At 36.0% G+C, this 11993-nt stretch overlaps 2 protein-coding genes across 2 annotated transcripts; one reads left to right on the top strand and one right to left on the bottom strand.

Moving 5' to 3' along the window:
• The first annotated feature begins 1541 nt into the window (after nt 1-1541).
• On the top strand, nt 1542-11052 carry taf5 (TAF5 RNA polymerase II, TATA box binding protein (TBP)-associated factor). The gene is made up of 11 exons (XM_073842437.1): nt 1542-1961; nt 3686-3911; nt 4024-4339; nt 4975-5138; nt 6385-6520; nt 6598-6718; nt 6853-6982; nt 7158-7322; nt 7732-7909; nt 9729-9906; nt 10413-11052. The coding sequence occupies exons 1-11, from the start codon at nt 1559-1561 to the stop codon at nt 10628-10630; spliced, it is 2235 nt and encodes a 744-aa protein (XP_073698538.1). The 5' UTR covers nt 1542-1558; the 3' UTR covers nt 10631-11052.
• Nucleotides 11053-11063: 11 nt separating this feature from the next.
• Nucleotides 11064-11981, bottom strand: atp5md (ATP synthase membrane subunit k). Its single transcript, XM_073842438.1, has 4 exons — nt 11927-11981; nt 11443-11545; nt 11252-11347; nt 11064-11171 (listed from the first exon to the last, which is right to left on the bottom strand). Exons 2-3 carry the CDS (start codon nt 11527-11529, stop codon nt 11258-11260), a joined length of 177 nt encoding a protein of 58 aa, XP_073698539.1. The 5' UTR covers nt 11530-11545; nt 11927-11981; the 3' UTR covers nt 11064-11171; nt 11252-11257.
• Between the last annotated feature and the right edge of the window lie 12 nt (nt 11982-11993).

The following is an 11993-nucleotide window of genomic DNA, read 5'->3' as shown; positions in this document are numbered from 1 at the left end:
GCGAGAGCACAATTTGAATCTTAATAGATTAGGGTCTGGATTTTTCCAGGCTATATTATTGGTATATTATTATTAGAATAATTTTCTAAATAATTTTTTTTTTTGAAAATTTAAAAAATTCATAAAACCCTCTTACAGAGGACATTACAGAGACATTACAATGAGATTCAAACAATCATACACAAGGAAAGCATCTAAAATGTATGGATTTTCTATAAATACTTCTCTGTAATATTTCAGGAACCTTATTTTTTTTAAATTCATTATAAGATAAAGCGATTTTAAAATTAGTTAAATTCAGCTTTAAAAAGGGGATAGGATGGGAAACTATCTGCAAATGTTTGTGTGTGAATGAAAAAATTACCATATAAAATAAATAAATAAATATATATTTATATTAATAATATGTATAACCTGTTCCAGTGGTTTATTTTTAGTGTTATTATAATAATAAAAAAATGATGTCTTTTAAACTAAAGGAGTGTGCAGCATTGGCACAATCAAATAATAAACAGAAATATGTGTCTACATGTGGCTGTACTGTACCGTTTAGAGCCACGCCGGGACCACGTGGTGACGTACTTTCGTCATGACGTAAAGAATCCCTGAATTGATTCTTTGCAACGAAGTGTTCAAAAGAACCGACTCACTGAAATTAGTCAGAGTTCCCACCACTACTTCCTACCGGAAAGTAAAGGATGGCGCATTACTCCCTCTCTTCCCTCATCTCTCGCTGTTACATTAGGGCCTCTACAGTCGCTTTGGAAAATAATACGTCTTTTACGTAAAGATGCGCTTTCAAACGTAAAGCTCTCCGCTCAACAACGCAACTTGATTTCGAAATTGTGAACGCGTTTACGTGACGTACGCGCTCCTTGAGCTGCGCGCCCTGAAGGGAAATGGGTGGAGAATCCTCAAACCAATGATGATTAAGTGTGAGAATTCCACTTTATAGGAATATAATGTAAATTTTAAGAAATATCAGGGATCTATGACTTGTCTGGATGGTTGTTCTCTATTGTGTCAATTCCAAAATCTACGTACAGCCACTTAGGACTATTTGTAGAGGGTTAAAATATATGTAACATATTTAATATTTGTTTAAAAAATACTTTCAGTAGATACTGTGTAAAATAAGGTTTTCAGAATTTTTTTAAAACGTATACTTGTTGCGTTCGCCTTTATTTTATTATGATGTAATATGATACTTAATATGGCTGTATATGTAATATCAAGAATTTCTTAGATTTTAATGTATTTCTATTAATTTATTCAAATTAAATTTAAGTGTGTGACGTACAGGGACGACATTATGTTATTTATTTATCTTTTTTAAATGCCCTTCCAAAAGAAAAATGCCTCAAAACATTCAGTTTCAACGGGCAAATACTGCCACTTATTTTTTATTTTTTTTTTTAAATCACACTGTACTCTAGGTTTTTTTTTTCTTTTTTTTCTTTCACTGTACTCTAGCTACTGAATCAAAAAAGCACTCAGTACGTCATGACGTACTACGCTGCGTACGTCATGACGCCATTGCTACCAGCGCCAGGGAAAAATGGCGGCTGTGCAAGATGGACCGATGGAGCTGGACGCAGAGAAAGAAACAAAGCCAGAAATTCTCAGCGATGGGACGTCAAACCTCTCGGGGAACACAGCCAGCGGGACCCTGTCCTCATCGCCCATCACCGCTGCCCCCGCCGGCGCGGCTCCGAAGATGGAGGACCAGCAAACTTTGATCGCAGTTCTGCAGTTTCTAAAGCGGAATAAACTGACGGAGTCGGTGGATATCTTGCGGCGGGAAGCCGGTCTCGAAGACCAGGAGGATTTACAGGCTCTCGATGGCAGCGGAGGAGGGAAAGCTGAAGGGGATGGAGGGGAGGCAAACTCTCTGCTCAGCCGGGTATCCATGGCATCAGCAGCCGCCCCCCAAAGCACATTGACTCCCATGCCAACTAAGAGTGAGTGTCACCTACAACTTCTGATTCATGATATTTACCATGCAGTGCAGCTTTAATAAATAAACTAAAAGGTGCATGGCACCTTTTAAGTTGTTAAAAACATCAGTACAAATTCAGCTTTATGTTTTTCCTATGATGTTGATGTAGTTTTTACAAAAGGTCAATTGCATCAACAATATAACCCTCCATATAATCTTACATAGATATAGTGCATTTGAATAATGACTTTACGACATTTTTTACCATCATTTGGCCACTTTGTGCAGAAAGTTCATACATATAAAAAGGTCTGGTTACATTTAGGTGATGTTTTTTTTCTGTACTATATGTAGATGCACAGAAAAATTAAATATTGCTGTAATATAACTTGTTATATATTATATATAATATAAGTTACTGTGTTTACTAATAATAGTTGTACAAATAATTTGAAGTAGAATAGATATCAGGTTTATAATAGGCAACTTAAAGTAAAACTACAAAACACTATTATTATTTGTCTTGAATTAACATAAGCATTGGCTGAATTAAAAAAAAAATACTTTTGAAAATAATTAGCCTGAATTTGTTTGATTCATAGTACAGCGAAATCACTAATATTGTTAAATATTTTTACTATTTAAAATAACTGCTTTCTATTTGAATATATTTTAAAATGTAATTTATTCCTGTGATCAAAGCTAAATTTTGAGCATCATTACTCCAGTCTTCAGTGTCACATGATCCTTTAGAAATCATTCTCATATGCTGATTTGCTGCTCAAGAAACATTTTTATTATTATCAGTATTTAAAACAGTTGAGTATATTTTTCAGGATTCTTTGATGAATAGAAAGATCCAAATATTAGAATTTATCTAAAATTAAAAAAAAAAAAAAACTTTTGTAATGTTATTATTATTATTTTTTTTGTTTTTGGGAAAGAAATTATAGAAATAAATACTTTTATTTAGCAAGGAAGCTTTACATTGATCAAAAGTGATGATAAAGACATTTATAATGTTACAAACGATGTCTATTTCAGATAAATGCTGTTCTTTTGAACTTTCTATTCATCAAAGAAACATGAAAAAAAATCTACTGAACTGTTTTCAACATAATAATAAGAAGAAATGTTTTTGAGCAGCAAATCAAAATATTAGAATAATTTCTGAAAGATCAAGTGACTGAAGTAATGATGCTAAAAATTCAGCTTTGAAATCACAGGAATAAGTTAAAATATGTTCGAATAGATCTTTTACATGGTAAAAATATTTTGAAATTTCACGGTTTTTGCTGTACTTTGGAGACTTTAAAAAAACATTAAAACTTGGATTAACATGCTAAATTGTAACACTGTACTGCAATGTTGTGGTTCAAAATAAAATAAGTAAAAAAAAAATAGTTGATAAACAAATAAATATTGCTGTAACATAACTTTGTTACTGTATTTACTGTAAATAGTTCTTCAAACAAGTCAGTGTAGATATCAGGGTTATTATAGTTATTTATTTGAATACATTGATTAAAATTGTAACTAAAATTAAAATGAAAAATCTAAATTTAAAGATTAAAAGTTCAATTCAAAATATTCGTAAAAATATAATACAATCTCAATTCTGGAATAAAAAAAGATTTGTGAAATCTCTGATATCCCTGGTCTTTTAATATGCAGATGCATCATAGATCATGCAAACATACATTTCCCGGTGTGATTTGCCATTGATGTTTATGTTGTTTGTTGCAGGAGCGGAGGACCATCCAGATGTTAGTGTGGTCTTGTCAGCGTACAGCCAGCAGGGGGACCCATCCCTGTATAAAGTGTACTACAGCGGCCTGAAGAGCTTCATAGAGTCCGTTCTGGACTGTCACCGAGCGGAGCTGTCCCAGCTCTTCTACCCTCTGTTCGTTCACATGTACCTGGAGCTGGTCTACAACAACAATGAGAATGAAGCAAAGGCTTTCTTTGATAAGTAAGCATCAGATCTTGTTTGCATGTGGAATTATTCATAAAGCACGTTTTATTCTTTAAATAAAACACTGGACTCTTCAGTAGTGACTTAACCAGTTCATCTTTCCTGATAGGTTTAGCGGTGATCAGGAGTGTTACTATCAGGATGACCTGCGTGTTCTCTGTGGCCTCAGTAAGAAAGAGCACCTGAAGGGGAACGAGGCGCTGCTGGACTTTCGCACCAGCCGATTCGTGCTGCGCATCTCCAGAGACTCGTACCAGCTGCTGAAGAGACACTTGCAGGAAAGGCATAATAACCAGATATGGAACATCATTCAAGAGCACTTGTACATTGACATCTTTGACGGTATGCCTCGCAGCAAGGGCCAGATCGACAGCATGTCCGGCAGTCTTGCGGGAGAGGCCAGACGAGAAGTTAATAAAGCCAAGGTTAGATATGTTTACATTTAAAAAATATACAGTTAAAAAGTTTGATGTTTGATGGTCAACAAAGCTGCATTTATTTGGTCAAAACATAGTAAATAGTATTATTACAGTTTAAAATAACTGGATTTTCAGCATCATTACTCCAGTCTTCAGTGTCACATGATCCTTTAGAAATCATTCTAATTTGCTGATTTGCTGTCAAGAAACATTTCTTCTTTGTATCAATCTTTAAAAAAAACAACAACATTTGTGCTTAATATTTTTGTGGAAACCATGATATATTATTTCAGAATTATTTGATAAATAAAAAGTTCAAAAGAGCATTTATTTGAAATAGAAATCTTTTGCAACATTATAAATGACTTACTGTCCATTTTGATCAGTTTAATCCCTTGCTGAGTGAAAGTATTGATTTCCTAAAATCTAAATGAAAATCTTTTGGATGTCAGTGTATAAGGGATGTTTTCTTAATTTGATTTAGATATTTGATGAGATCACAGTGGAGAGTTTGCACTTTTAAGGAAATTCATTTAAAGAGATTTTAAAAAACATCCCACTATCACCTTTTGAATTAAAATCATATCTTGTTCAAAAATGATTGTGTTAATGATGTAATGTCTTGTTTGTAATGGTACCAGGTATTCTACGGGCTGCTAAAGGAGCCAGAGATCGAGGTCCCGTTAGATGATGAAGATGAGGAAGCAGAGAATGAGGAAGGGAAGCCAAAGAAGAAGAAAACAAAAAAGGACAATATGGGCTCCAAGAGTAAGAAACAAGACCCCAACGCTCCTCAACAGAACAGGTATGACAGATTGAAATTACTTGTATAATCAGTTTTTGAAATTTGAAGTTAAAAGCGAAGTTTACTTCCAGAACCAAAAAATTACAGATAAGGTACTCACCCCCTTGTGATCCAAGATTTTCATGTCTTTCTTTCTTCAGTCGTAAAATTTTGTCGATTTTTTTCATATAGTGGACTTCATTGGTGCCCCAATTTTGAACTTCCAAAATGCAGTTTAAATGCAGCTTCAAACGATCCCAAATGTGGTTGTAAATGATCCCAGACGAGGAAGAAGAGTCTTATCTAGCGAAACAATCGGGTGTTTTCATAAAATAAATACAATTTATATACTTTTTAAAGTCAAACGCTCATCTTGTCTTGCTCTCCCTGAACTTTAAAATCATCTTACATCGCTGTTTTACCTTTTTTGTTAAGCATGTTTAATCTTTTTTGCATGTTCACTTTGCAAACACTGGGTCGGTACTTCTGTAGCTTTGTAGCATGATTTTTGAAGTTAAGGGAAAAATACGATGGGCGTTTTTCAACATACCCTATCTGTCTTAACCCAGAATACACAGAGTTCAGGGAGAACAAGACAAGCGTTTGAGGTTAAAAAGTATTTAAATTGTATTTTTTAAAATGAAAATAACCAATCGTTTCGCTAGATATGACCCTTCTACCTCAGCAGGGATCGTTTAAAGCTGCATTTAAACTGCATTTTGGGAATTCAAACTCGGGGCACCATTTAAGTCCATTATATGGAGAAAAATGAAACATTTTCCTCAAAAACCTTTGTGACTGAAGAAAGACATGAACATATTATTGGATGACAAGAAGATGAGTACATTATCTGTAACTTTTGGTTCTGGAAGTGAACTTCTATAACATTTTTTTTTTTACAAAAAGGACACATTAAATTTAAAAGTGACACATTTTTTTCTTTCAGTTAGAAGAATACATTGATAATAATTGATAATAATAAAATTGTTTATTGAAAATAAATGGGCATATTAGAATGATTTCTGAAGGATCATGTGACACTGAAGAAAATTCAACTTTGCATTACAGAAATAACTTACATTTTAAAATATTTTCAATAAAAAACAGCTATTTTAAACACAGACTTGTTTCAGGTACTTTAAAAAATCTTACTGACCCCAAACTTTTAAAAGATGGAGTATATTGGACATATATTTTTCAATACAATTTAGATGATGCTTAAAAATGATTGAAAACTGTATAGTTTCATAACCTCTCTGTCTGACAGGATCCCTCTGCCGGAGCTGAAAGACTCGGACAAACTGGATAAGATCATGTACTTGAAGGAGAGCACCAAAAGAATCCGGCTCGGCCCAGAGAACCTGCCTTCCATTTGCTTCTATACGTTCCTCAACGCCTACCAGGTTGGTAGTGTTTCTGTTGATGGTTTAGTTTGGTGTTGCTGGACTTCACACATGCTGATTGTGTGTGTGTTGCTCAGGGTTTGACAGCGGTAGACTTCACAGACGACTCCAGTCTGTTAGCGGGAGGGTTTTCAGACTCCACGGTCCGAGTATGGAGCGTCACACCCAAAAAATTACGAAAAGTCAAATCTGCAGCAGGTACGTAGATAGATACCTATATATTAAACTTTACTTTACTTTTAAAGACAATCCCAAATTTTCTTCTTCTAGACTCCAGTGTAAGTGGTGTATGGTGTCTTATATGATTTCAATTTTGCTGTCTTGTTCTCTAGAGCTGAATTTGATTGATAAAGAGTCTGATGATGTTCTGGAGAGAATCATGGATGAGAAGACGGCCAGTGAGTCAAAGATCCTCTACGGTCACAGCGGGCCTGTATATGGTGTCAGCTTCAGTCCAGACAGGTATCAAATGCGTCCTCTAAAGTATCGCTAGGTAATACAGGACAGTGGTGAGGTGTGTACGCATGAGTACAATCAAACAAATAGTTTGCTATAGACTAAACATTTTTTGCATTATTCATTATCTTCCTGCAGTGTTATGCATCTAACTGTGCTTTAATATCTCTTTGTCTCTTAGGAACTATCTGTTGTCCAGTTCTGAGGACAGTACAATCAGACTGTGGAGCTTGCAGACGTTTACATGTCTCGTGGGGTATAAAGGACACAACTATCCAGTGTGGGACACTCAGTTCTCACCCTTCGGTTATTACTTTGTGTCTGGAGGACACGACAGAGTAGCACGGTATGGTAGATTCTCGTTATTTCCTCAAAAATTAAAACTCTTTAAAACTCACCCTCATGTCGTTCCAAAGCTGTAAGACCTTCGTTTACAAATTAAGATCATTTTGATGAAATCCAAGAGCTTTCTGGCCCTGAGGGAGAGTAATTAATGACATAATTTTCATTTTTAGGTGAACTATCCCTTTAAATCAACAAATACTAAGCAAAATTAAATTTTGTTTTTGGATTTTAGGAAGAAATGTAACATGAATATTTTTTGACAGGTTTTCAGTCAAATAGCTTATCATATGATTATCATATAGTCTGTTTCACAATGTGGTTATAAAAAGATCTGTTTGTGAATGGCAAGATTTGCAAAAGACTTGTTTTCAAGACTTAAATCAAATAGGATATCTTCATTTTCTTCCCAGTCTTTGGGCGACAGATCATTACCAGCCCTTGCGGATATTTGCTGGGCATCTAGCTGACGTGACCTGCACGCGATTCCACCCCAACTCTAACTATGTGGCCACAGGCTCGACTGACCGCACTGTACGCCTCTGGGATGTCCTGAATGGAAACTGTGTCCGCATTTTCACAGGTCACAAGGTATTGAAAGCTTCCAACGGTGACTGAATTATATGAGTACTGCAAAGGAAATCCCATTGGTCTCATTTGTGTTTGAAAGTGCACTGCATCGCCGTCTCTGTGAAGTTCTTTCATTATTAATTTTCTCCCTTTTAGTGCTATTTACAGTTGAAGTCAAAAGTTTACATACACCTTGCAGAATCCGCGAAATGTATCTGTAAATGTATCATGCAAAATGCATGGTATTTTTTTGTTTAGTACTGACCTGAATAAGATATTTCACATAAAAGACGTTTACATATAGTCTACAAGAGAAATTTTTAAAAATGACACCGTTCAAAAGTTTACATGCACTTGATTCTTTACACTGTCTTGTTACCTGAATAATCCACAGCTGTTTTTGTTTTTTTTAGTGATAGTTATTCATGAGTCCCTTGTTTGTCCTGAACAGTTAAACTATCCATTGTTCTGCTTCAGAAGAAAACACGATGCATTAAAGGAACACTCCACTTTTTTTGGAAATAGGCTCATTCTCCAACTCCCCCCGAGTTAATAAGTTGAGTTTTACCGTTTTGAAATCCATTCAACCGTTCTTCTTTTCTGGCGATATCACTTTTAGCATAGCTTAGCATAGATCATTGAATCCTATTAGACCATTAGCATCGCGTTCAAAAATGACCAACGAGTTTCCATATTTGTCCTATTTAAAACTTGACTCTTCTGTAGTTATATCGTGTACTAAGACCGGTGGAAATGCAAAGCTTCAATTTTCTAGGCTGATAAGATTAGGAACTACACTCCCATTCCGGCGTAATAGTCAAGGAAGTTTGCTGCCGTAATAAGGCTGAAGCAGGAGCAGTAATACCACGCAAATGCTAAACTAGCTGGGAACTCATTTCTGATAATACTCTGCCTGCTTCGGCCATATTACAGCAGCAAACTTCCTTGACTATTACGCCGGAATGGAAGTGTAGTTCCTAATCTTATCAGCCTAGAAACTGGCAGCTTTGCATTTCCACCGGTCTTAGTACACGATATAACTACAGAAGAGTCAAGTTTTAAATACAACAAATATGGAAACTCGTTGGTCATTTTTGAACGTGATGCTATTGGTCTAATAGGATTCAATGATCTATGCTAAGCTATGCTAAAAGTGATATCGCCAGAACAGGAGAACGGCTGAATGGATTTCAAAACGGTAAAAATCAACTTATTAACTCGGGGGGAGTTGGAGAATGAGCCTATTTCCAAAAAAAGTGGAGTGTTCCTTTAAGAGCCAGGGGGTGAAAACTTTTGGAATTTAAAGATCAGGGTAATGTAACTTATTTTGTCTTCTGGGAAACATGAGTATCTTCTGTAGCTTCTGAAGGGCAGTACTAAATGAAAACAATATGATATTTAGTCAAAATTAGAAAAATGTACACATCTTCATTCTGTTCAAAAGTTTACACCCCTGGCTTTTAATGTATTGTGTTTTCTTCTGGAGCATCAGTTGAGTGTTTAAACCTTCTGTAATAGTTGCATATGAGTTCCTCAGTTGTCCTCAGTGTGAAAACATGGATCTCAAAATCATACAGTCATTGTTGGAAAGGGTTCAAATACACAAAAATGCTGGAAAACCAAAGAATATGTGGGTCCTGAAGGATTTTTCTCAAGAATAGCAGGCTGTTTAACGAGGGACTCATGAACAACTACTTGTCATGTCATTTCAACCCCATCACTGACAAACCTGCTCAACTTTGTCCATCTCATTTGTAATTTATTACCCAATGGCCCTTATATAGCCAAATTTTTGAGTCATTTGAGTAACATTAAAAAAGTGATAATGATTGTTTTTCAGGGGCCCATCCATTGTTTAGCATTCTCACCAAACGGAAAGTTCCTGGCATCTGGATCCACAGACGGGAGAGTTTTACTATGGGATATTGGACATGGGCTGATGATCGGAGAGCTGAAGGGTCACACAGACACAATTTATGCCCTCAAGTTCAGCAGAGACGGAGAAATCCTCGCATCAGGTCCGCACACAATCCACTGAATGTCTCCTGTATACGTTTTTTTTTTTAAGTCAGAGGCTTTTTAGTACAATTCTAAAAACTTCCCTTTTTCGGTTGTGGTATGTCTTTTTTCTTGTGTTTACTTGATAATCCATACATCATTCTTTCAAAATAATTACATTTTAAATTTGTGAAATATGATAAATCAGGCTTTTGAGGAACATTGGATGATATGGAGTGACAGCTTATATTTTTATGCATTTTATGTAAGGAGTCTGTTATACAGATCTCATTGATTTACATTACAAGCGATCAGAATTTCATCTTACTTTTCGGTCATGTAAAGATCAGTTTCTGCATCAAATTTTTGCTCAGTTTGGGCCACTGAATAAAACTGAAATGTGTTTTGAATAAACTGTTGCATTTAATTGATATCTTTTTCACTAAAATTTCATGTCAGTCCTCACAGGTTTAATAGCAATAAATGTCATTCAGTTCAACTTGAAATCCTATGTGTTTTGCTCCAGGCTCTATGGATAACACCGTTCGGCTGTGGGACTCATTGAAGGCTTTCGATGACGTGGAGACAGACGACTTCACCGCAGCGACTGGCCACATTCACCTGCCCGATAATTCGCATGAACTGCTGCTCGGGACGTACCACAGCAAATCCACACCCGTCACCCATCTGCACTTCACCAGACGCAACCTACTACTGGCCACAGGCGCATACAACTCCCAGTGAAGTGGCTGTGTATTCCTGAGGACAATGACTTTACATAGCTGTGTTTGTTTTTGTGAATGGTGCATATTATATCACAATTACTGCTCATCCGAACATGTGAAATGGGTTCATAATAATGGTTCATCATAATGAACCAACAAGCACTGAGCGTACATGAGCTACCTGGGAGCAGCCATTAATACCTCTTGCATTATACCTGATGCTCATGGTAAGCTTGTTTCTTTTCCTCATCGATATCATCACTGCCACATTTGTTTTCGAGGCCCTTATGCATCATACGGCTCATAATGATGTGGCTGGTCTCCTTTTGTTTTTGTAAATGAAGAACTTCTGGTCATTGTTTTTGAAATGTGTTGCATATGATCTCAATTTCTGTACAAATTTTAATACCGGTGCCTAAAAAGTGTAAATAAAACAAGTTTTCTACCCAGTGTTTGTTTGGTACAAGTGATCTTTTTATTCTTTACATAGCTGAACCATAGTGATAAGGTCAACACAAGGACATCCAGCTTTCCGCACCCCTAGTTTCATCACAAACATCCTGAAAACAGAGGGAAAGAGAGTCAGAATGCAACTTTTGAAAACGTAAATTGGTTTAAGTTAAATTCGGGTGGCACCTACTATAAATTAACTTGATTTCACGGCCTTTTGCTTCTTGGGTTTCAACTTGAAGAAGAGGATAATGGCTGCAATACTGGCGTATGTGGCCAACACACACTAAGGTCAAGAGAAAAGATAGTTTGGTTTACTTAAGTACTTCAGTTTGCAAAATTATGCCAGAACTTGTATCATTTCGGTGCGGTTTAACTTACATTCCTCCTGCCTGTGATTGTGTATGAGTTGAAGTACTTGGCGATGCCAGTGAACTGGTGCTGAGTTCCTGCGTCGTGTCCTCCCATGATTTCTGTGCGCAAACTGTTGATAGACGTTCATAAATGAAAATAAATTCATCAAGATATGCACTGTTTCTCATAAATACGTAAGGTCACACAAAATGCGTAAAGGACAACACTACATATTGGGATAATGACAGGCTGCTTTTATGTGGCTCCTAATATGTAGTTGTAGCTTTAACATGAGATTATATATGTCAAGTTTTAAATTCAGAGGTTTAATATTATAATTTGTATATTAGCATCTTAGTTCGTTAGCTAAACCTAGCGTCTTTATGGCAAATGCGATCTGTGAGTTTTACCGAGCAGTATATATTCGTATTGCAAGCAATATTAAAACGGCAAGATTTCTAAAACACGCTGAATAGAAGATATTTCTATTAAAATGTGAAACATGACTTACCAAGCAAACTGGTGCCCTTCAATGGAGTAGCCGGAAAGTGAATGATTTAAGGAAATCCCGCCTTCGC

Source organism: Garra rufa, chromosome 6, assembly GCF_049309525.1.
Source record: "Garra rufa chromosome 6, GarRuf1.0, whole genome shotgun sequence".
In the NCBI taxonomy this organism is placed as follows: Eukaryota; Metazoa; Chordata; class Actinopteri; order Cypriniformes; family Cyprinidae; genus Garra; species Garra rufa.
Note: the sequence above shows the minus strand (reverse complement) of the source record. Positions and strands in the feature narration are given on the sequence as shown.